General features: G+C 38.0%; 2 protein-coding genes across 6 annotated transcripts in view; both read right to left on the bottom strand.

Moving 5' to 3' along the window:
• Positions 1 to 1179, bottom strand: part of PPP2R5E (protein phosphatase 2 regulatory subunit B'epsilon) — a 158603-nt gene extending 157424 nt beyond the window's left edge. Inside the window, exon 1 of one of the 2 annotated variants that reach the window (XM_036896276.2) lies at positions 569 to 1179. The gene's annotated coding sequence lies outside the window, so the exon portion shown is untranslated. The remainder of the gene's footprint in view (positions 1 to 568) is intronic. The other variant, XM_036896275.2, reaches the window with a different exon arrangement.
• A 19277-nt stretch (positions 1180 to 20456) lies between these two features.
• WDR89 (WD repeat domain 89) overlaps positions 20457 to 26337 on the bottom strand; it is a 62341-nt gene continuing 56460 nt past the window's right edge. For all 4 annotated transcript variants that reach the window (XM_036896283.2, XM_057488393.1, XM_057488391.1 and 1 more), the window contains one exon: positions 20457 to 25245. In XM_036896283.2, coding sequence (XP_036752178.2) covers positions 24051 to 25214 — 1164 coding nt within the window. In that variant the 5' untranslated portion in view covers positions 25215 to 25245 and the 3' untranslated portion in view covers positions 20457 to 24050. The remainder of the gene's footprint in view (positions 25246 to 26337) is intronic.

The raw sequence follows: 26337 nt of genomic DNA, 5'->3' as shown, positions 1-26337 counted from the left end.
CCGATGCCCAGAATAAACGTCAAGGATTTCAACCCTAAAGCGCTGCAGAACTGAACTTGCAGCAGCAGCGGTCAGTGCAAAGCCCAGGGAAACAGGTTTCGCCCTAGAACAGGGCGCAAAGCCTTATACAGAGGGTACGGGGCATTTCCAAGGCTCAGGATAATCCAAAGGGTGTACTGGGGTGGAGGAGAATGCAGGGAAGGGAGTTTGTCTGTAGAGATGCTCACTCCCAACCCTGAAGATAAGCTGTTAAGAGAATCCTATCCCCTACACCAGTCCCTCCATTTCCCCCGCCCCGTCAGTGGATAAAGGGGGACAAGAATATGCCTCCTGTGGGGGAACGTAGAGAAAAAGGGGGGAGGGGATGAGTGAATGAGAAGTATCATCAGAAGCATTTGCGGGTAAATCAGACAAGTGGGACTGGCGCTCCCTCTCCCGCACCCCATCCCGCGGCACCCCTCATTTGCCCGGGCCAGGCCTTCCGAGGCCGGTGTCCCGCAGGTTCCCCCGTAAGACGGAAAGGAGGGCGGGAAGAAGGCAAGCCGCGGTGCTGGAGGGACGAAGTTACCTTGAAGCTTCTGGGGAAGAATCCGAATGATCTGTGGTTTCGCGGGGCTGGAGACGCGCGAGGGCTGCAGCGGGAGCGGACGGCGGAACCGGGACCTGCAGGGGGAGGTCAGGACAGCGGCACGGAGCCCGGGGCGACGGCTGTCCGGCGCGTCGTACCTTCGGTTCCGCGGTGGCGGCGCCTCTAGGCCTCACGGCCGGACCTGAACCTCAGCGCTCCGGCGGCGGCGGCGGCCTCACGCTCCTCCCCCGCGGGCCCGTCCCATCAAATCGGCACCGACCCCGTTGCGGTTCCGCCGGTGGCTCCTCGTTCACATTCCCGGCGGGCGGCGCCTCTGCTCGTTGCCCCGGACCCGGCGGCGGCAGCGACGACGTGGGGAGGGGGGAAGGGAGGAAGACTGGATCCGCAGCAGCAGCAGGAGAAGAAGGAAGGAGAAGGAGGGGTCGCTGGAGCTGGAGCCGCCGCTGCCAGAGCCGCCGTTCAGTAGCCGCGGAGGGTCCTGGTCAATGCCCCTTTCTCTCTCCTATTGTCAATATCACCGGGCAGCTGAGTCCATGGCACACGCGCAACCGACCCTTCTGGCCAGCAGAGCCCGCCTCCGGCACCCACTCACTGGGGGCTTCAAACGGGAAGCGACTCCTCATTGGTCAGAGTCCGCCTTCACTCCCATGCCAGCATGTTCGACTGAGAGCCGATCAGGGATTGGCGGCGGGGGGGCGGAGAAACAGGAGGGTAGGAAGAGAGGAGGCCGAGGATTGGGCTGAGGCGAGAGGGACCCGGATGCAGCGGCAATCTCAGGCCGCGCTGCTACCGCTTCCGCCAGACGGTTGGGTAGGGGTCACGGCGGCACCTGGCCCGTGAGGAGCTCCAGAAGGTCGGGTGGTGTGCGGCTAATAGATCAATGGAATGGTCTTCCGCACATTGCGGGAGCTTGTGGGCCGCGGTTCTCTTCAACCAGAGAATTCCAAAGACGAGGATCGGCTAAGGCGGGGGGAGCCTTCTGGGCCCTGATACCGCCCCCTTCAGCGGTAGGATGGCCTTTCGAGACTCGAGGAGTCTCTCTCAGGAGGGGATCCAGCGGTGATTAGAAGGAAATAAGATCCTTCGCCCGCGTCTCTGTTACACTACTTGTGTAAATGGCCCCTTGCAGCCACCTGCGAAACCACCAGCAGTCGCTCTCCGCTGAATCTTGTGGGAGACCTGAACCCCGGGGGACCTGGGCCAAGGGTTGGGTATCGCTTCGAATTCTCTCACCTCGTCTCCTTTTCTTGTTTAGAATATCAGCTCCTTGAAGCTCCTGCAAATCTTGGTTGAGGCCAGCTCAGTGTAGCTTATGCAGGTGGGAGGGCTGACTGTAAGCCATCATTTTTTAGATCAACTATATCCGCCCTCCATCTGCACAGAGCTCATGGAAACCCAGCAGCAGTCTGTAGGAGCTTGAAAATTTTGATTGGCAAGTTGGATGAGAAGAGTTTATGGAGGAGACTTCACCTAGCTCTAGCTAGAACAAGTGATAAATTATTTAGAGAAGCATTTGCATCCTGGGTGAGCCCTAAGCCAAAGGGTGCATTTCCAGAGAATATTCTTAGGTTGCCACTCTGTTTGCACACTACGTACATCTTTGGGGGAGGGGGAAAGAAAGGCATTTTTAATGATAACTTAAAATGTCTGCGTACCAGTTATTCAAAAGTTGGTAAATGAAAAAAACGTTAACATTCATAATCACCTCAACCCAGAAATAACCACTTTTAGTATTTTGATGTACTTCCAGTATTTTTTCTTTTGAATATTGTGTATGCTGTTCTGTAGCTTAGTTTTTCCCCTCGGTGTTATATCATGTTTTCTATACAGTTAGGAAATAGAACTATACATAAATGTGCAAGTGACAAAAGAAATGCATTTTTCTTGTTTGTGTTAACATTTGTGTTGTAAATTTCTATGCACACTCCCAGATACGGCTCTTGAGTGCCATGAAAGATTTTTTAAAATACTGTTTGAAATGAAATTTAAAACAGGAAAAGATGGCTCTCTTAGATGGTAGGCTCCCCCTACTGTCTCTAGATTGACTATTGTATAAACAGCCCGTTTTTGCTTTGAAAAGTTAATTACCACTAGGCCGCATAAAACTGGTTAGAATACTAGTCTCCTTGCTACCTTCACGAAACAGTTCCACAGCTCAATTTCCAGTTACCAGTCTTTATGAAAAGTTCAGTGTCCCAGCCATGCAGAACATGTTCGCTCAGTTTCTGGAAGGGTGAATGCATGATTAAAACCAAGGAAGATTTTAAAGCCAACTCAGTTTCCCTTGGCAACAGTTGAACTAGCAAAGAGTAGTACACGTTTGAAATGGTCACAGCTGTTGCTTAGAACATTTCTCATTTTGTAGAGTGGGGATTTTGCAAATTATGGAATCCCAAAAAGACAATTCATTTCAAAATTATTTCATTTTCTATAAAATGGCTAACTGAAATGAGCAGATCTTTTTAAATGAAAACATCCTTGTCTTTGTGAGAAATTGCTCTGTACCAATAGCTTCTAAAGGAGGTCCATGCATCCCAGGGGTACGTACATTACAAGAATAGTGCAAAGAAATCCACTTGAGATGCAAGAGAAAAAGACATGAGGACATCTATTTGTGCTTAGTTCTAATAGAAAAAGAAAGGTATTAAGCCCAACAAATATTATATATACAGAATGAGTGACCCTGCACTCAGTCCATGGAATGGCCTTAGTCAAGAACAGCATAAGATTACTCCAAGGAAAAATGGAAGTTACCCATTTCCAGGGATGAGCAGAGATGATTCCACCCAATCAGTCCCTGTCAACATGTGATATACTGCAGTTTGCTAGGTTCAGTTAAGTGCCTTTTCAATTATATTACCTAGGTTTAACTAAAATAAGCTACAGAAAAAAGACAAGTGGCTTTATCAGAGTCCTTTGCAAAGAAAACACAGAAAAACAAGCAAATGACAGAACTGACATTTGTGGTAACTTTGGCCGCACATTTCAAAGTTAAAATAACAATCTAATCCAAATTTTGTTGAAAAAATCAAATTCATCAAGAAGATTAATTTGTGAATTTATATCCACCAGCAAAAATGAACCTTAAGCATATATGGTGACTGCAATAAGCTAAAGATGGTGCATATGTATATATTTTATAAATAAATATACATATTTTGGTTAAGAATTGCTTCCAAAAAAATATACTGGTGGAAATGATCAAAAAAGTTTGGAGACTGCTACTCTAGGTAATAGAAAATGAAATACATTATCGCCGTCTGGGAAGCTATTATCAAGCTTTTATCAAGTCAGTGACAAAACACTATCTATTGCTATTGGATGAAAGTATTCACTTCCCAGATATCAAGACTAAATTAATCGTGAATCTACTGGTGCGCTGGCCATGTGATGAGACCAGAAGACATAGACTATCAAATGGTGGCTGACTGGTGAACTAAAGAAGGACTAAGATAATCAGAAGCATCATCAAACCAGTTATCAACCAGTAGAGGAAAAAAATCTGTGCTAAGACATCATTATCAAAGGTAGACTAGCCCAACGTGTGTGGTGGGTAGTGGTACATGAAGCTGGCTGTGGGCTGAAAGAGAAAAACAGTGAGAAGGCCTGGGGCAAGAGTTATCTGTTAGGAAAAACAAAAGGAGTGTATACACGCAGCTAGTGTAGACAAGGGATTTTGGTGTTATATTTCTTTGAACCACATTTATCTATACAGAAAACACCATTAGCAGTGACATTTTCTTGGGTCATAATTTAAATAGTGCAGTTACATTTTCATATTTGCCTCAAGGTTTATATGTTATTCATGACTTTCCACATGATTAATGTGTATAATTATTGCTCAAGATTAAAATGTTCAGGTGCTCTAGTTCCTTACCTAGCAGTGAGAGGCCCCAGGTCACCGATAGATCAAGGCAGGAAGAGGGTCCCTGTCTCCAATAGGAAAGGAGAAAACCAGCTTCCAGTGCACTTTATTTCACACAGGATAAAACACAAAGTCATGTACCATAAGCAATAATTTTGCTTGTAAAATAGTCAAATTATACAGTTAAGTGAACTAAAGCTGGAACTAATTATAAACATAATAATGAAAACACAGACTCTGGAATCATATATACCAGAGGTACAAGAATCCCACCTCTGAGAGTCGGGAGCTGGGGTAAATTGCACACTCACAACCTTGGTTTCTCAGCCTGTACATAAGCAGGCTAATACTTTGTTTCATAGGATGGTCATCCGATATAAATGCGTTATGCATTTACTACAGTGCCTGGTCTATGTTAACTGCCCAATGAATACTAGTTACTACCATAATTACCCACTTTCTTTTTTAATATTTTTTTCTTTCTATCTAGAAACTTTGAGTTTTCTGCATTTTTTTCAATTCCTCCGAATTTTATTTGACGGGAAGAAAACAAGGTGCAAAGAAATGAGAGTATGCCTTTCAATCACCTTCCACACTAAATTACAGAATGCGTGTGGGAGCATTCATTAGCAATAACAAGGATTTGCATTTTACAATAACCATACCTTTCCAGCAGTAAAAAATGGTCATTTGACCCAACTTCATTTCAGAGCTTTATCTTCATCTCTAATTTACATCCCTCTAAAAGAGGCTCAAACTATTTTTGTTCTAAGCTTACCAGTTTCTCTTCCTCACTGTGACCTCCCGAACTGCACTAGGACTAAGGTCCCGTTTCTAATCTAGACCATGCCTGTAGTAATGGTCTAGTCTTGGTGTGGTAGCTCTCTACTTCCCCCAACACCCCTCTTTCCTTTGAGGACCACACCCTTCACCTCATGTGATCCTGATGGGACTGTTTAGCCATGCTGCTTCCCTCTTCTCTCCCCTACAGAGATGGGTACCACCCAAGGGGATCAATTGGATCTATCCCGAGATTTGCCCTGGGTATGCTGAGAGAGAAATGCCTCTCTTCCTCCTGGAACATAAACCACAAACGTGCTGTAAATAGGAGCACTTATGACCATCTCCCTCCCTGCCCTCAACCCGGAGGAAGCCAGAGCTGTGGAAGAGCAGCTGCATTGGGGTGGCTGGATTCAGCTTCGTCCGAAGCTAGTTTTAGTTACATGAGCCCGTAAATTCCCTTTTTTGTTAAAGCTACTTTGGAGTTGAATTTCTGTAACTTACACCCAAAAGAATACTGACTAATAACAGAGGCAAATCACTTTACCTCTCCAAGCCTCAGTTTACTCTGAGGCCCTAAATCTGGCGTTTTTCTAAGGGACAGGAATCTTTAGATGAAATCTAATCTTAGGCACAAAAGGAAATTATTTAAATTGACCCTAAATTCTTTCTTAATGTAAATCATCAAATCTAATTTATTTGTTGGCTTTTTTTTTAGATTCAAAGCAGATATTTTTAAGAATTATGTTTGCAGAGTTAAGTCACCCTAGAACACATTTACATGAGGAGAAACAGTGTAGTGACCTACCAAACATGAAAATAAGCTTTATTCTTAGCAAACTGCTGCCTTGCAATAGGTTGATTTTATTGTATCCCTTAAAACACCAAAGCCATATTTTAGAAAATGCAGCCTATGGTTGAATGCTGCATCTAGAAATTAATTTTATTTATCAGAGGGAGAACATTGTTTTTAAGATGCCAATAAAATTGGATAAAATCTATGACCATAGGGTAAATCACTGCTAAGATGTTCTAAAATGTCTAAAAAAACCCCAGCAAAAACAAGGTGAAAGCTTGAATCTGAGCACCCTGTTATTAAAACCAAATAAACAAGGTCAACATGTACAATCTTACATGGTACTGGTAATAACTGCAAACATGTGCATAGCAATTTAATTGACTTTCATATGTGCTATTTAATTTGAACCTTAACTCTCTAGATACATATTAATTCCAACTCATAAATAAGAAAAGTGAGACTCAGGGAAGTTATCCAGTGTCACAGAGCTAGTAACTACTAGTAGAACCACAATTTGAACCCAGTTCTTCCAAGGGTCACGCCTCTTCATGCTGTAAGAAGTTACCTCTCTCTTTAAATCCTTGCTTACTAATATGTCCAAGTAATTCAATACAAGGCTACAATTTTCTCCATCTTACAGAAGGAAAGGCTAATAAAATACTGAGATTAAATGTCTTATACTAAGTCATAAAGTAAAGCAAATAGGAACAAAGGGCGAAGTCTTCATCATCAGCATTAGTCATTGAACAGGCTGAGCCAGGAAAGGCAGCATTTTACAGGTATTACCTTGTTTAATCCTCAAAATAAGCCATTAATGTAGATATTTTTATCCCATTTTACAGATGCAGAAACTAAGATACAAAAAACATTAATTTCTTTTCCAAGGCTACACATCTACCAAATGGCAAACTTGGGCAGGAGTTAGACCAGAAGATAGGTTCTAAAATTCTACATTATTTTACTGCCTGTCTTGCCCCTGGAAATCCTCTCTCCAAGCTGGTTTGTATATATTACTGGGTAGAATATATAGAAAACATGAAGCCTCTTTCTCTTGTTACTTTTCTCTTTCCAAAATGATAAAGAACCCCCATTCTGTCTTTGGTGGGAAGCACACTTTACTGGTAGTGTTAGGTTGCAGTGTGAATCCAATCAACCTTGTTAATGAGGTTTTTTTTCTCCTAGAACTTAGGTTTAAAGAGCTTTGAAAATAAAGATAACGGCTGTAGTCACCTCTGATATTTAAAAATGTTCTGTTTGATGTTTTTTCTAAGTCAAGAAAGCTTATATTCTCAGATTTGTTAGGCTAGTGACCCAGTTAACAACCCAGTTGGCAACTGGAACAAAATATTTATGAGAAAGTTTTCTGAAAAACCAATATTGGAAAAGACAAAGTCAAACTATAAAATTTCAGCTGTCTGGGCCATTTAGAGGGAAAAGGTTACAAAATTAAAAGTTACTGATTTCATAGGCAAATTGTAGCAACTGGTCAGCTTCCAGAGAAGCCATCATCATAGCCAGTACATTTCAATAAGGCTTTCACTCAATATAGAACAACTTTCCTAATCAAGTGTTGTTTATTTAATCATTCCCTCACGCATTAATCCCAAACACTTAAGTACCTACTCTGCACTCTGTGGAAATTCAAATCTGAGTAAGATGTAATAAGTACTGTCACTCTAGAGCATAACAAGATGTTATGATCAGGGCTAATTATTATGATAGTACAGAACCCAGTGTAATACCTTGTGATGATGAGGGGAAAGCGGGAAAAAACAAAAAAGGAAAAAGAGGAGGTGATATTTAAGCAGCACCCTGTGATACTCAAACTTTCATTCACTTCTAGCAATGCCTTGTTTGTTTAAGGTATTCTTTACAATAGGCCAGGAACTATCCAAAGTGAGTCACATAGATTACTTTCACTTTATTGGTAAATACTCCCCTGGATTACATTCTTCCGTCCATTCCTTTAGTCTTCCCTGGTGCATTTTCAGAGTTGGGAATAAGGATGTTCACTTGTCCTCACTCTCTGTGCCCTGGGATATTAACGGTCAAAGCAGAATCTGGGATTTTCTCTCTGAGTCAGAGCAGCAGAAGCCTTACTGGGGACTTGAGTGGGAGCTGGTGTAAGCAAAACAGGGGAATTATTATTCGAATTTTGGGCAGGAATGCACTTAGCCTCAGGAAGCAGGGACTAACAGCAGGATGGGAAAGCCCTGAGGTGTCCTGCCTCTGTCCCCTCTGTGAGGGGCTTTCTCTGAGGGCCAAGCTACACGGTACAAAATGACAGATCAAGCTCTCAGGTTTGCATTGTCTCCATTTAAGAGAACAGCCAGAAGTCCTGCTAGGATCCCTGGAAAGGGGGGCCCTGGGCCAGCTTAGGTTAAGTACCCAATCAACTGTGGTCAGGGTATCAGAATCATGCTGCACAAAATGAACGTTGGGGGCTCTCTGTCGTTTTCCATGTAGCTGGGGAAGAAAAGTAGATAAAGAGCCGCTGCCCCAGAATACATGCAATGATTGTCTACTTACATCTTTGATTACTTCCTCAAATTAAACTTATAATAGAATTAATGGTCTAAGGAATCTGAACATTTTTAAGTTCTGCCACATTGCCAATGCTATTGCTCCTTTCTCATCTTGTCTAACTTTATAGGCCAAAAATTTGGAACAAATTATAACTTTCATCTCTTTAATTACAGGGCTAAAATAGTTAAGATATCTTTCACATATTTAGCAGTCATATTTATTTCCTGCCAATTAGTGTTCTTTGCTTATTTTTCTATTTAGTTTTAGCACTTTCATGATTTACTTATATGAATTTTTTATATATTGATTTTTACATAGAGGAGTATACCGTATTTCCTTTGAGATTTCCTTCATTCTAAGTATAAATTCTTATTGTCTTTCCCTTAAAAATTCCTTCCCTTGGATATCCTTCAAACAAAAATCCTCTTAGGATTCACCAGGGCTATTCACTGCAGAATTTCAACTACAACAAATAAAAACAACCTAAATATTAGTTGAGGGATAGTAAAACACATCATGGCACACTCATGCTGTAGAATGTTATGCAGCCATTAAATTTGAGGGAGATGTGTATGTGCTCATATGGAAAGATGTCTATGCTATTAAGCAAAAAAAAAAGCAAGAATTACAGAATTATTTATACTAGGTAAAATAACACCCTATTTGTATTGGGAAAATCTTGATGTATGAAATATATAGGTATGTAGAAAAGGTAGATATCTAGAAAAGGTCTGGAAGGATATACTTGGAACTGTTAACAGTGAAGTCCTTTGGGCATGGGTTAGAGGTCGGGGTAAAGATTAAGTTTCATACTTAGATATTCTTTTAAGTTTTTAGAAAGAATACATATTACCTTTAGGTTTTATTTCACAAAGCATTTTTGACTTGCAAAGCACCACCACAATGAATAATATAACAAGTACCTATGTACCTACCTGAAAGTTATAGAAATAAATACCAGCACAGTGGAAACCTCTTGTGTAACCTTATCCATCACATCTCTTTCTCAGATGTTACCACACCCCTGAATCAGGTGCTTTTTATTCCCATGATGTCATATTTTTACTAAATATGTATATATTCCTAAACAGCATGTAGTACCTTTTTTAAACTTTAGGATTGTATATAATTGGTATTATACTGTATATTATGTTCTATAAGTTAATTCTTCTCTCAACATGATGTGCTTTTAACCATGTGGCTACAGATACTTTAGATCATTCCCTTTCACTGCTATATAATATTCCATTTGTACATGTTCTACTATTTACTCATCCTCCTGTTTTGTCATGTTTGGAGTATTTCCAGCATTTTACTATTTTGAACAGTGGTGCTGTGAACATTCATGGCACATCTCCTTGTTTACTATGGTTTCTCGAGAAAAACAGATCATAGGGCATGTGTTTCTTCAACTTCACAAGATAGGGCCAACTGCTTCCCTAAAATATTGTACCAATATTACAATCCCACCAGCAGTTTTATGAGAGATTCTATTGCTCTAAAAATTCTCACCCATTCAGAGAACAGATATTTATCTGTATTATCTTCTAATTTTTGTTTTATTTTTATCTTATACTACATTATACTCTTCAATTGAGCTGGATTAATTTTGGTGTAGTATGAAATGGGAACCTGAATGAATTTTTTAAATAAATGACTAATTTTCCCATCATCATTTACTGACAAGGCAAGTACTTTTTTATTACCATTTAATCTTTTTTCTTTTTTCTTACTTATTCTCACCTAATGTTTCATCTGGTTGAATTTTAGTATCATTTTGTAGAGTTGTCCTAAATAATGCACCAAGATTTTACTGTAATTGTATTAGGCCCATGAATTATTTTGGTCTAAAACTCATATTCAACAGCTCATTCCTCTACTTTCAAACCAAAATGCCTGAACTCCTCACTGCAATGGAAGTCCCCCCATTATCAGTACCCCTTCTCATCTTTCAGGCTCATCATTTCAAGCAGGTCAGTGTCCTTGTCCCATTTTCCTTGTTACTTATTTTTTCCCACAAACTTTGCTCATGAGGTTCCCTCCCACCAGAAATGCCAACCATTCCTTCCATTCCCCTTGTTTTGTTTATTCAAGCTTTTCTCTTCTCTCAAGGGTTAGCTGGGGCGTCCTAGGTACTCTAAGCATCCTAGTCAGGAGTTAGCCCACATTTTGCATTACTGTTTAATTTTCTCATATGTCTGTATTTAATCTCTCCAATTCTATGATTAAGTTAACTAAAATAAGAGAACAGAGACAAGTGGAACAGTTGCTGGTAATCGGATCAGCAGCCAGGTTATATTTCACTTTTAACATCTGTAACCTTGAAATAGAGAAGATAGCAGGACCAATGAAAGAGAGAAGCTGGAGCTTCAACATCCTACCATGCCCAGATATGGCAAATATAACATTGGTAAAGCCAGATAATAAAGAAATCCATCATTATCCATCCATCCATCCATCAAAATGCCTTACATTTGAATAGTGGTCTCAGGTCTGCCAACTTGCACACACAGCACCATCTCATTTAATGCTAGGAAAACTTTGAGGCAGGAGACATGATCAACATTTTACCAGCGGGGACACTGAGGTTTAGAGGTTAAAAGCAAGCCAAAGGTCACACAGCTAGGTATTACCAGTGCCAGGTCTGCAGCCCCAATTTTCTAATTGACTCCAATTCAGCACTTATTCTATCACGCCTAGAGTTGCTTTCCATGTTAACCATGTTAATTTAAAATGTTTAAATTTTTATTTTTAAATGTGGCAAAAAATACCCCACATAATATAAATTTTTCCCTCTTAATCATTTTTAAGTGTACATTCAATAGTGTTAACTAGATCCACATTGTTCTGTAACAGATCTCTAGTTTTTCATCTTGTAGAACTGAAGCTCTATAGCCATCAAACAACAATTCCCATTTCTTTCTCTCCCAGCCTCTGGAAGCCACCATTCTACTTTCTGCTTCTATGATTTTGACTACTCTAGATATCTTATAATGGGATCATACAGTTTCTGTCCTTTTGACTTATTTCACTCAACATAAGGTCCTCAAAGCTTATTGATGTTGTAGCATATGACAAGATTTCCTTCTTTTTTAAAGTTGGATAATATTCCTTTGTATGTATATACCACAATTTTCTTTGTCCATTCATTTGTCCATGGACATTTGGGCTGCTTCCACCTTTTGGCAATTGTGAATGCTGTAAGAACATGGATGTGCAAATAGCTCTTTGAGATTTGGCTTTCAGTTCTTTTGGATATATACCCAGAAGTGGGATTGCTGGATCATATGGTAATTCAGTATTTAGCTTTTTGAGGAACTGCATTAACTTTTAAACAAACAGCCCCACTCTCACTGGGCTCTACTACAATATGTTAAGAAGTGGCATACTGCATTCCCTCTAATTAAATTGAAAATAGTAATCATGATCATATAAAGCCATTAAAATATATCTAAACTTCTTAAGATGCACAATTACAATGTTGGCAACTGTACATGCTCCCATTTCTTTCCTGTCTCAGTTAACAAGCTGTCCTTCACTTTTAACTGTCCCCTCCCCCAATATCAGTGTCACTAAATCAGAAGATTCACGATGGAAGGACCAATCTTTTTTATTCAATACTGTGCCTCAAGTAACTAGCACAGTGGTTGGCATATAATAAGCACTCAAAGAATGGATACATGAATGGGTGCAAGAATAAAAGACCACGTTGCAGGGTATAGTTTAAAATATTGATCTTAACCCCAGAAATGGGTGTTGTCATTGATAACAGAATAGTTTAGTTCTTGTTCCAGCAAGCAGGAAGGAGAACACAGATGGCAGAGACATAAATGACATGGGTTTTGCCAGAATGATACCATCCCTAGGATGAGTTTAGACTTAAGTTCTGATGGTAACACAGGATCATACTAACCATGAGGATTTGGGGAGCCTGGGGAACCACTGGAATTCTATTATTAGTCTTTGGTCCTGCCAGATTAATGAGACAGTGCTCTAGGTAGGAAAAGTCAAGAGAGGGCACTAATAGTACACCACTGTATTTCCTGTCTCTTTGCCAGGCAGCATGGACCCTGGATAGAGAGCATTGGCAGCAAAAGCATTGTCACACTAAGTGGAAGATTCCCTGCTGGGCAGCTTGCTGTGCATTCGGCTGGCTGGTGCCCTCTGATGAGGACAGCAGTGTGCAAGCAGAGGATAAACAAACTGAGGGTAGTTTTGTCTTATAGAGAATGCAAGCTTTCCTGCTAAAGGCTGCTGTCCATACATCTTTGGATTTGATGTATAATTTTATGAAAGCTACTGCAGGAAATGGGATTACACTGTATTAATAAAAATTAAATCTAGACTTGCAGGAATTTTTAAAGGAGATAGGCCCTAGAATAAATTTTAGTTCAGTGGAAATGATGCTCTGCACATATCTCAAGAATGAATGAATTGTAAACTTCCTTTCATTCAAATGAGGAGACGAATTCAAGAGAAAAGTATCTTCTAAAAGGCATTCCCCCCAAAAGGTAAAAGAAAAGGTTAGTTGCTTAGGGATTATCTGAAATCTTTTCCCATTCTCTTGGTCATTAATTTAAATTCACACTGGCAGATCAATATAGTAAATAGTGGACTTTTCATATATTGCTCTATAGAGGAGTCAGCATGGTTTAATGGAAAACCTGCTAACCTCAGGTCAAAAGACTTGAGTTCTGATATTGGTATTGCTTGCCCAAATTAGCCTTTTAGAAAATTATCAGTTGCCATTGTCTACACTGCCAATAGAATGACACAAATCTCATATTACTCCCTACAATACTCTTCATGGGTACCCATCACCCATAGGGCAAATTCTCAACACCTCTGTCTGGTACATTCCTTATCTGATTCCTGCTTACCTAACCACACTGACTTACATCATTTTTCCCTTACTTGGTGTCAAGTAACACCGAATGACATGTAGTCTTCTCAAAATAGATCAAACTCATTCGTGCTTCCTCTGCTTAAACACCCTTCTCTCTTCATTTACTTGGCAAACTTCTACTCAGCATTCTTAAATGCCACTACTCTGACTTCTTCCTGGAACTCCTACATACCCACTGACCCTATCTATACCTCCACAAATGACAAATGTATTATAATTAGTAATTTGCATGCCTGCCTCATTAGACGCTTTCCATGACCAAATCTTCCTTTTCTGACCATAAAAATGATATATTTTTATCATATAAATTCAAACAAAATGTAGAAAGTAAAATGTCCCTGCAAAACCCACTCCCAAAGACAGTTCTTTTTAATACAAGCGCAGGAACCATGTTTACATCTCTGAATTGTCAGAACATAGCAGCACCTGGCACATGAACAAGTATAGCTGAACGAATTAATCTGTGTAATGAAGATGGCATAATTAGCTGTGCCAGTCAACCATGAGTTGTGATGATGGAATCATGTAAGATGATGAATATGAAAGTCTTCTGAATACTGGAAAGTATTATGCAAATATAAAATTGTGTGATTAGTGATTAACAACCCTGGACGGACCTCATTTTAGCTTGTTTCTACTACCTGGCAAACCTGGTTTCAATGATGATGATGATGATGATGACGATGACGATAGTGGATAACACTCACTGAGCACTTTTCATGTCCCAAAGCACTATACTATTGTATTCTCATTTAACTCTTACAACAATCTAAAAGGTAAAAACTAGTAATTTCCCATTTTTTCAGATGAGGGAAGCCAAGGCACAGAAAGACTGTATAACTTGCTCTCTAAAATCAGAGGTAGTAAGTAAATCAGCCAGGATTTAACACAGGCCATCAGGCATCTGCACCTGCACTTTTAGCCACATCACACTACTGCCTCCTCTTCCTCTACTTGGCAAACTGTAAGCTCTCATAGAGGAAGCAAGTTCTCCTGCTGAAGGCTCTGTGCCAGGTCAGAACAGGAGCTAATGACTTCCCATTCTTGTACTGTTTCTTGATCCAGTTTTGGAGTCATAAGTAACTTTACCTCTGTAATCCTGTTTCCTCATATGTAAAGTGGGACATTAATGGTCACTATCTCCCAAACTTGTGTTTGAGAATTATCTCTAACACGGCCATGGCAATGCCAGGAAGGGGATCAAACCTAGAGCCTAGAGGCAGCAATTGTATTGCAACAGATGCAGCAGTAACGAAAAGCAAAAGGACCACACTGGTGCAGAGAACAAGTAATCCTAGTCTAAGATGGGCTAAGAATCTATTAATGAGCATATCTGCATGGCTAGATTGATGCCAAGAACCAGCACTCAAACTCAGGCCTGTTCAGTCAGGAGCCTTTATTCTATCCTAGAGAGGAGAAATGAAGACACACAGGGCAATCTCATATAGACAGTCCAGTTTAATCAATGAGGAAGTAACTAGAACCAAAATAAGTAATAAATATCAAGACTCAAACTAAATTAAAGCAGCATTGCCCCTAGGCTAGAGACTAAAGATAGAAGGTAGAAAACTGACAATTCTGCTGTTAACTAGAAACAAATAGTTAAAAGTCAACCAGGAAGTTTTTACAAAGCAGTAGTCTTGCAGATGCTCTGAATGTCAAAGAAAAGAATGAGTCTTTAGGAGGAAGAGCTCCTGAGTGTACACAACTGCAGGATGAGACAAGGAGGCCTTGAACTGGCACTGAGGAACATTTCTTCAGAATAGTAATATTAAAAACTTCAGCAATTACCTAGTGGTATTGAGTCTAGAAAACAGACTTAGAGAAACATTGTCCTCAGAATTAAAACACTGAATTATCAGAGCATACTAGATGAGATGAGCCATCTGCAGAGGTAACTCACCCTAAGAAATGTTTTGTGAACATGTTTGCAAAGATACTTGGGAAGACCTGAGTCTAATGCTCATGACTAAAATTAATCACGTACTTTATGCCTCTGAGCCTTTGCACATGTTCCTCCTGCCCATTTTATCTTCTGTTGCTCTCCACCTCCCACCCCTTTCTTTAGTCTATTGGATAAATTTTTTTTTTTTCCAAAATGCATTCCAGGCATCATTTTTTCTTAACCTGTGCCTAAGAACAGAATGACTTGTTTCCTTATCCCTCCTACTTTTGCACTCTCTACCTATTATTATTTTGGACTCTGTCTCAACTAGCACATTGCAGGCTCTTTGAGGGCAGACACCAAACCTCTTTCTCCAGCATCACTTACTACTATGTCCAGCTCAAAAGATATTTATCTCAGCTGATCAACTTAGTAGGCCAGGTGAAGGGAGAAAGGGAGTGGAGCATCAGGATCTTTGGTGGGGACAGGGGTTGAAAAACCTGACATTAAATGTTGTTAATAGGTTTAGGGACATTATCAGAATCTTCATGAGCCATGAGACTTACATGTTTATTGAAAGAGAACTCATTTTGTTTTGTTTTGTTACAAATGAGAGTTGCTTAGTAGGGACACAGATGTATAAGCAAAAATGTCCAAGTTGTATACACAAGATTAAGAATTAGCATAAAGCAAAGGAAGTATTAACTCCTCAGGTGGACATCAGAACAGGTTTCAGAGGAGGAAATGATTGATCTTGATCCTAAGAAAAATAGTTTGTCAAACAAGCTGCCAAGCAGAGGGACCCATCTCACCAAAGCACAGAAATGATATAACATTATAAATATTACTTTGGGCTTACTCCACTCTCAGACATTGTTCTCTACTCTAAGACATTGTTCTAAGAGCTTTTATATATATCAGCTCATGAACTCATGTAATATTGCCAAAAATCTTAAGTTTATATAGTATTGTTAGGTTCCACTGCTTCTGACAGAGACTCAAAATAACAGTGGCTTAAACAATAGGGCAGTTTCTCTCTTTCTCCATAAAACCTAAGGGTCCCAGAGACTCCTTTCACCCAACTATTCAAGAAACTAGCTGTGGCTTCCATCCTCATGGTCCAAGATGTTGTGACTAGAGTTCCAGCCCGCACATCAGCATTCCAGACATTAGGAGAGTGGGCACATAAAAAACTTCATTTTATGCAGGTTTTTAGAAGTCTCCACATACACCTCATTACTCCAAGGTAGTCTTATAACCAGAGTTGTAATAGAATACTCTTGGAAATACGGTCTTTTTTCTGGACATCATATCCCACCTACAATTTGGGGTTCTATAACAATGGGAGACTAGATAATGGGAGACAATTAGCAGTTTCTGTCACATCATCTCTTTTTCATGACAAAACCAATGCAAAGTGTAGTTGCATTATTTTCACGACACATTCAGAGATTTCAAGTAGCTTTTCTTGGCTTATGCATAAAGTGGAAAGAAAGATGGGGCTCTACAAAGCTGTATTTAAATTCAGGTTTAAATTCTGGCACTTCACATGATTAAAAAGATAATGGGCAGTGAAATGCATAACACCCAGGCAGTACTAAAGTGTGTAAGACATAATGTATGATTCATCTCAAAACTACATTATTCAGAGTTGGTTTGTGGATCTAAGAAATGATTTACTAATGGGTCAGTAATTGGATAGTAAACTGATTCAATGACATTGCTGACTACAGTAATGGATTACATAAAATTTGCCAAAAGGACAACAAAAATCATCTGACATATTTTTCAGTTCTTTCAATTTTTTTAATGCCTGCCTTTCATCTAAACAATGGTCCAACAAAGGTAAAATAGTTTGCACTTAATGCATATTAATTCAAGAATAACAGTGCAATTATCCCAGTTACATTTGATTCAATGTTAAAATGAAAAAATATTTTGAAGTGACATATGCACATAACTGTACTGTAGTACCTGTAGAAGTTACTGTTAATGTTGGCCATTTTCTCAACAACTATTCACAAACCCCAGTCTACTTTTCATTCCCTTCTCTGATCCACATGCTTCAGAGGAGCATGCCATCTCCAGCCCTAAGAGCAGTCATGATTGGGCCAGTCGGTGGATAGAGATTGCATTCCTCTTGCTAGTGACTACTTTAGCATGGGCATATAATGAAATCCCAATGACAGTCACTTCTCAAAGGGGTGTGTGTGTGTGTGTGTGTGTGTGTATGACCATTAATAAAAAGAATCACAAGCTAAGAAACAGTCCTTTTTCTAATGGACACTGCTGACTGTAGTTGTGATCACTGGCTGATTGCTGTAACCTTGTGACCTTGAAGCTGGTAAGATGAAGACTGGCTAAGCAGAAAAATGGAAAGAATTTGCATTCTTGCTAAAAACCAACCCTGAAAAGCTTCACCTCCTAGTATGTTCCATTTGTTCCTTATATGGTTAATTTGTAAAGTAGGAAGAATGGTTAATTTGAATTGAGCAGTTATTTGCAGTCCAAGTATTCTGATATGCTGCTACAGGTATGTATTTGTAACAAAAACCAAACAACAAAACAGCATTCCCGTATCCCTTTCACAACTCAGCTGTTTTGGTGGGTGATTTACTTTCATGCTTCTAAGTAATACGTTTATACTGCTATGTTCTTGATTTATCCAGAGAATGTCAACTTTCTATTATGAAACAGGAAAACTAGGCATCTGCATACACCCCATCCTCTTCCCTCCCTGCTCCCAATAGTTTTACAACTTTAAATTGAGTCAATTTTGTGCTTAGATCACCGTAACTACATAAATATTATTCACCCATGGATCAAGTAGTGTACCATGGTTGCATTTCTTTTCCTATACAATTCTTACCTCTTGGAGATAAAAATTATCCCCCACTCCTTTTAATTTGTATGGCTTCCCATGTACCCATTATTAGTTCCAAACTCTTTTAACAAGAGTTGTAAGATCCTTTCAAAGTGATTTTTTTTTTCTATGAAAGTTGTCTTCTTTCTCTCCTCCCTTCTAAACCTACTTCCATTCCCTTCTCCCCCCATAGTAGGTAACCAACGACTCTATGGCAATTAATATGTATGTTTGTATGTTCTTACATTCAAAGTTTTGGTATATTTTATATAAATGATTTCCCACACACACGCATTTGTTCTTAATGTTTTCACTGGGTGCTATATTTTTGTGACCAAGCCATGTAGCTATGTGTACAGCTATAGTTTGCAAATATTGCAGAATACTTACATTGGGTACACCCACTACATTTTTACCTCTCCTGTTTCCCAGGAATGGATATCCAGGTTGTCTCCAACTCCATGACATCACAAACAATGCCCAATAATGGAGATGTATGAAAATTATCTTTGATATTGTTTCTGCTCTTCTGAATTGCTGTCTACAGTCCCATCATAGTGTATGCTATATACCACATATACATATATATATATACCTATGTATAAATATATACAATATACACCTCTATACCCACATGCCTCCAGTATTTGTATCATTTAATTTCTAACTTTTGTGATTCTAAAAGGTATAAAGTGACTGACGGTGTTTTGTCTTCAATTCTCTAATTACTAAGTTTTACCAACTTTTCAGTTTCCTCTGAAATTTGACCTTTCATATTCTTTGCTCAATTTTCCATTGGCATTGTTTACCCTTGATTTACAGGTTCCTTCTACAATCTACATTTAATCACTTGATTTCAAATATTTATCTTCCCATTCTGTCACTTACCTATAGATATTTCATGATCAGAAATGCTTTATTTTGGTATACAATTTTTTTGTCTTATACTTCATACTTTCGAAGTGCAAGTCACTTGCCACCTGTCACAGAAATTTCTCCCACACGTCCTTGTATTTAGTTTTATCACTTAAGGAACCTTTCATTTTCCTCTATATAGTGAGCCACTATCCTCAAAAACATCTAATAAAAAAATTCTCCCGTTTCCTTTATGTCACCTTTATAGAACATTAAGTTGCCATATATCCTTGCACAGTCTGGGCTCTATTCATTTGCATTGTTCTAAGGCCTTATCAGTTTTTACTACTGTGATTTTGTGGAATGTCTTAATATCTGGTACAGAATTAATTCCCTTTTCTAAGTTTAGTTAGTTAGTTATGGAGTTTATTTTCCATATACACTTTGAAGTACATTTGGATTCCTCAAAAAACCCAACTGGAATTTGGTTGGAATTATATTGATTTTTCATTTAACTTAGAATGTCCACTTTTATATTATCATCTCATTGGAAGCATGGAATGTTTCTTAGACCATTTTCTGTCTTCATTAGAATTTTAGTTTCTCCAAGTAGATTTTGTGTATTCTTGGTTAATTCGTTGATACTTTTTAACTTTTGCTACTAGGAAATAATATTTGCATTTTTATAGGCTGACCTTATTCTGGCAACTTTGCTCTCTATTAATATGCCAAATAGCTTGTTGATTGTTGGATTTTTCTAGGTTATGTATCATTTGCAAAGTAGTTTTCCTCTTCTCTTGCAATCCTTCAACATTATTGTTCAGTTTTTTCCTTATAGTATTAACCCATGCAACTGTGATAGGCTTCCTCACTGAGTCTTGGTCCTAAAAGGAATGTATGTAATCCAACATTTGTCCATAAATATTAACATTACAGATTTTTTATATATAAACCTTAGCCAAGTTCAAAAAATTATTCTATTGATAGCTTGAGGTTTTTATTTTTCATAAATAGATGTGAAACCTTACCATGTTTTTTTTTATATCAGTTAATTATGATGCTTTTCTTTTTTGTCCATTACTGTGATAGATTTTTCTGACGTTGAGTCATCCTGGTATTCTGGAAATAAACCTTACTTGGTCATATATTTTTTAAAAATACACCACCACACTTGGTAAGCTAGTATTTTCAACTGTGAATGTATATTCATAAAAGAAACGGACCTTACTTTATTCTTCACTTCCGTCTAGTTTTATAATCAACATTACATTAGCTTTAAATCCCACTGTGTCTGCTACTGAGATTGCCACCCCAGCTTTTTGGTTTCTTTTTGTCTGGTGTACACACACACACACACACACACACACACACACACACACACACACACACACACGTAACAGCTTTATTCAGATAAAATTCACTACAATTATCTACTTGAAATGTACAATTCAGTCGTTTTTAGTATATTCAGAATTGTACAACCATAATCACAATCAATTTCAGAATATTTTCATCACCCTCAAAGAAATCTCATACCCTTTAGTGATCATCCACCAAACCTCCCATATTCCCCCCGACATCCCAGTCCTAGGCAACCATTAATATATATTCTTTCTTTATAGATTTTGTACATTTGATGTAAATGAAACCATATAATATGTGGCCTTTGTGGCTACTTATGCTTAGCATATTTTCAAGATTCATCTAAGTTGTAGTATGTATATGGCTGAATAATATATTGTATTGCATGAAAATAGCATAATGTACCCATTCATAAACTGAGACATTCAGACTGGTAACACCTTCTGGTTATTATGAATAATGCTGTTATGAACATATATGTACAAGTTTTGTATGGACTTATGATTTCAGTTCTCTTCAGGATATACCTAGAAGTGGAACTGTTGGGTCAAATGGCAACTGTTTAAATGTTTGAGTTGCTAGACTGCAGCAATACCATTTTACATTCCTAGTAGCAGGATATTTACCTTCGCATCAATACTTCTTTTATTATAGCCATCCTATTGGTATTTCATTGTGGTTTTGATTTGCATTTCCCTGATAACTAATGATGTTAAGCATCTTCTTCTGTGTGTTTATTGACCATTTATTTATCTTGTTTGGAGAAATGTCTATTCAGATCCTCTGACCATTTAAAAAATTGGGTTAATTGCCTTTTACTATTGAGTGGTAAGTTTTACCCCCTTTACAAAGAAAAAGGTTTGGGATACAAGTTCTTATCTGATACATTATTTGCAAATATTTACTCCCACTTTGTAGGTTTGTATACACCTTTCCTCACTCTTATTTTTTAACCTGTCTTTTTAGTTAATCTATTTACTTTTAAATCTTAAAACTTTTATTTTTAAATAATTTTCAATGAGTGTTTTAACTGATGAGTTTTAATTCACTTATACCACTTTCCACATTGTTGAATGCACAGGGTAACATATCTGCTCATTTGTCTATTTAGACATCTCCCTCCTAGTATCTCTTGCCCTCTTGTTCCAGTCTGGACTGAATACTGTGAGCCTGCTAACAAGCTGTTGCCCTGCTACTATGCTGGGTTGGTGCCCTGATTTCTGGTATCTTCTGTCTTCCTTGATTCACTTCCTTATTTTTTGTGGAGTACATCATATAGGATCCTTTTAAAAAGTGGCATAAAAGGTTTTAAATTCTGTACACCTGAAAATGTTTTTACCTTCATATATAAGGAAAGCTTGACTAGTCATATAATTGTAGCTTGGGAAAGGAACTGTCTCCTGAAATGCAAATCTTTTATTTCCTGGGCTCACCAATGTGTTTGGTTACCAATAGATATTGTTAGATATTTGGTTCCTGAGTTCCAGAGAGCAAGTAGGAAATGTTCACTTAGCAAGGGACATCTCAAAAAGATTTATTGTTATCTATTTGCTTCATGAGTTTGGAGAGCGTTAAGTTCAGATCCCAGGAATTTGTCCTTAGAAATGTAAAGACATCAATCCACCATTTTTTGTCACTCAGATTTGCTAAAGAGGAGTCTCATGTAGATGTTACTCTTGTTCCTAAATGACTGTTTTTTTTCCCATTTTGGAAACTTCTAAGATTTTCTCTTTATTCTTGGGAGTTTGAAACTTGAAACTTCACAGTGCTATGCCTTGGCCTGGGTCTTTGTCCTTCTTATACTTGACACTATGGGCCTTTCAATCTGAAGACTGAAGTTCTGGGATAGCCTCTTTTGTTATTTCCTTTTAATAATCTCTCTCCTCCTCCTTTAAAATTTTTATTTCACTTTTTAAAACTGTTACATCTGATATTAGACTCCTTTATATATCTTCTGTGGCTTTTACTTTTTCTCACTTTCTGAGTTCTACTTTCAGAGATATTTCCTCACCTGCACCTTCCAAATCTATTAATTACTTCTGAATTTTAAATCTTTTTAAAAGCTGTTTTGATAACTCCATTTCATTTCCTGATATGTTTTAAATGCAAGTCTTTTTAACCAGCTTTTCCACTTATAACATAGTCAGAATTATTTCATATCCTAAGTATCTTTCTTGAAACACAGTTTCTCATTTTACTTAAACTGCTCCATCAATAGATCCAAACTGGCCAAAGATTTTAAGCAGTATGAGGCATTTTCAAGCTGTTTTTTGATGTTCAGCCTAGAAGTGGTGGGAAGAATGAACTGGAGCAGATTGGAGAGGTTCTGTAATCTAGGGGAGAAATGATGAAAGTCTTATCTAAGGCAGTAGTCCTGGGATAAAGGCAAAAAGAATAGCTGATAGATTTTAGGAGGTGGAATAGTATAGGAGTTGGTGATTATCTCGTTAGGAAAAAGGGGGAAAGTCCACAACTACCCTCAGGTTTTTTGTTTTGACAACAGCAAGAATAGCTGAATTTCTCCAAGTATGAATTACATTATTTTGAATATGTTTAATGTGACTTACCTATAGTTTAGTCTCAAGTGAGTTTAGCTAGATCATAGGTAAACGTAAGTTGCATTGTTTTATAGAAAAATAAAAATGTCTCCCACTGTCACAGTCTGAGACAAGTCTATCAATATTTAAAGAGAAATTTTGAAAGCTCTAAAGTAACATTTGTACTTTTCAAGAAAATATTTCTAATTCAGAAGATATTTTCAGTTCTAATTAAATAAAAGATTCCAAACCTTTAGAGAGATCAACTTTTTAAGTAAGAGTCTTTGGAGAAATATTTAAAAAGGATGAAAAAATCAGCAGTAAACAAAACTTCATGTTTCACATTATGGATGAAACGCCATGGGAGAAAATTTTATCAAAATATTAGAATATTTTGAAATAAAAAATCACTCCGCTATTATACTTTCTTTTTTTAATATTTGAGTCTCCAAATGTAATTTCCAAGACCATTTCCTTTTCATCAGTGAAACACCTGTTTACTGCTTAACCAGCAGTATTACAGATGCAAATATTTACTAAATATATTTTTCTTAAGTAGATGCAAATAATTTTATTTCTAAAAAAGTTTAATTCTATTTAGACTCATTATCTTTATATTTAAAAGTAATCTATGGATGAAGCAACAGGAGTTCCTCAAATGAAGAAAACTGTCTGATTTGGTTTTATAAATAGTGAAGATGATTTAACATGTAAAAAACCGAGCTTAAAAAACATGGCTCAAACCACCTGCTTCTTTAAGTCACACCAGCCATCTACTTCTAAAAAGTCCTTATCAAAGCTATTTCTTTAAACCCAACATTAACTAACTCAACAGATGGGTTTTAAAAATGAGGTATATAATTTTACTTTCAACTCACTGATTATATACTCAACTGGCAGTTTAAAAAAAAATAATTTTAGAATACATGAAGACCTGAATTAAACCATTCTCAACAATTTCCCCTGGATCATATGCTAATTGGCTTGTTTTTACCTATAAGCTTTAAACATGTCTACCACAGGTAGCACCCCAAAATAATTATTTTTAACTGTAAAACCTATCAAGTAAACTCCAATGTAATTTCACTGCTTTTTCCTTTTCTTGTAAGAATCATTACCATGAACTCGAACTCGCTGGTACACAGAGGATGCTATTTTCATGCTGCCTTTCTTTGTAAGTGTCTTCTCTACTGCTCCAGGTTTCCACAGTAACAACTGTTCATCTTCTCCGCCGGTTAGCAAAGACTCATCCTGCACATTCCAACAGAAAGAACGGACTGTTGCGGAATGCCCTCCCTGGAGGCTGCACATGTAGACCAGCCCTGTTGCACTGCAGCTCAGCAAGTGAATGACTCCTGTGTTTGTCCCTCCAACTATAAACAGTCTGTCCATCTTCTCATGATACAGGCCGCCAATCAAATAATCTAATGTATCTTCTTTCATATTAATTCCTTCTCTGACATTCTGGATGTTTAAACATGTAATTGGTTCATCAGTATCCAGATGATTAAGATCCCACCAACAAAATCCTTCATCGTGTGTCATGCAGTAAATCTGTTTATAATCTTTCCCAGCCCAACCAATATGGCTTACTGAGGAAACAGAGTTACAAGTTGTGACCAGTGCATCTTCTTCATTATCAACACTAATATCAAATACATTTACCAGGCCATCAGTTGAACCTGAGACTACCATGTTGGGATTGCTGGGATGGAAACATACTTGAGTGATATCATCACTATGTGTCTCTGAATATGCACCAAGTGGATCTTTAGTAGTAGACAAATCCTGAGAATTAATTCTTGCATCCCAAAATACCAACAATGCATCATCATCAACTTTTTCTGTGCCAGCGCAAATGACATGATCATCACAGTTGATATCAAAACTGATAAAAATATTGGAAGAGTAACCTTTGAACAGTTGGACAGGTTTTTCACTGGCTAATCGAGCATCCCAACATTTTACAGTGCCATCAGTACAAGATGAATATACACTGTCATGAGAATTTGCAAATTTGACTCCATTAAGAATTCCAGGATATCCACTAAATTCTCGTAGTATGTTTAACCTTTCTTTATCATATATTCTGATGGATCCTTTAGAACATAAAACAGCAGCCAAGCTTCCTTTATCTGCCTGAACTGTCTTTGATGTGTCTATGCCAAGCAGATAAGTAGGCTCTTTAGTTCTCAAGGAACGTTTAACAATGTTCAGATTAGCAAATTGTTCCTCAATCTTCTCCATATTAGAAGTGGCATCCAAGGCTTGTAAAAATCTGGAATGAAAAAAAATTAAGATTAACCACAAAGCTTCTTTAAAATTGTAATTAAATCAAGAATATTTCCCTCTGAGTGATGGCACAATAGAAATAAAATATATTCTAATATTGTTTTGTTTTTTACTGAAGTATTATCTATATATATTATTGTGTTGGTTTCATGTGTACAACAGTGATCTGACAATTACATACAAATGCTCACCCATAAGTAGTTATCTGTTACCATATAAAGATACTACAATATTATTATTGACTACCTTCCCTATGCTGTACTTTCATCTGCATGACTGATTTTATAATTGGAAGTTTATATCTTTTTATCCTCTCCACTTAATTCACCCATCCCCCCATAACCCTTCCCTATGGCAACCACAAGTCTATTTTTGAATATATATTAGGTTCCACAAGTGAAATCATATGGTATTTGTGACTTTTTTCACTTGGCATAATGCCCTGTAGGTCCATCCATGTTGTCACAAGTGGCAAGAATTCACTTTTTTAAGGCTGAGTAATATTCCATTGAATATACATATCACATCACCCTTATCTATTTTATCTAATAATGGACCCTTGGGTTGTTTTCATATTTTGGCTATTGTAAATAATGCTACAATATGCCCAAGAGTGCTTATATCTTTTCAAATTAATGATTTTTCTTTGGATAAATTCCCACAAGTGGAATAACTGGGTCATATGGTATTTCTATTTTTAATTTTTTGAGAAACCACCATACCGTTTTCCATAGAGACTGCACCAATTTACATTCCCAGCAACAATGGATAAGGGTTCCCTTTTCTCCACATCCTTGCCAACACTTGTTATTTCTTCTTGATACTAGCCAATTCTGGTTGGTGTGAGGTGATATCTCATTGTGGTTTTGATTTGCATTTCCTTGATGACTAGTGATGTTGGCCTGCTGGCCATCTTCTTTGGAAAAATGTCTCTTCAGGTCCTCTGCCCATTTTTAATTGGATTATTTGTCTTTTTTATGATACTGAGTTGTATGCATTCTTTATATGTATTAGATATTAGCCCCTTATTGGCTATACCATATGCAAATTTTTTCTCCCATTCAGTAGGTTGCCTTTT

The sequence above is a fragment of the Manis pentadactyla genome, chromosome 11 (assembly GCF_030020395.1).
Source record: "Manis pentadactyla isolate mManPen7 chromosome 11, mManPen7.hap1, whole genome shotgun sequence".
NCBI lineage: Eukaryota > Metazoa > Chordata > Mammalia > Pholidota > Manidae > Manis > Manis pentadactyla.
This window is presented reverse-complemented; position numbering and strand designations above follow the sequence as displayed.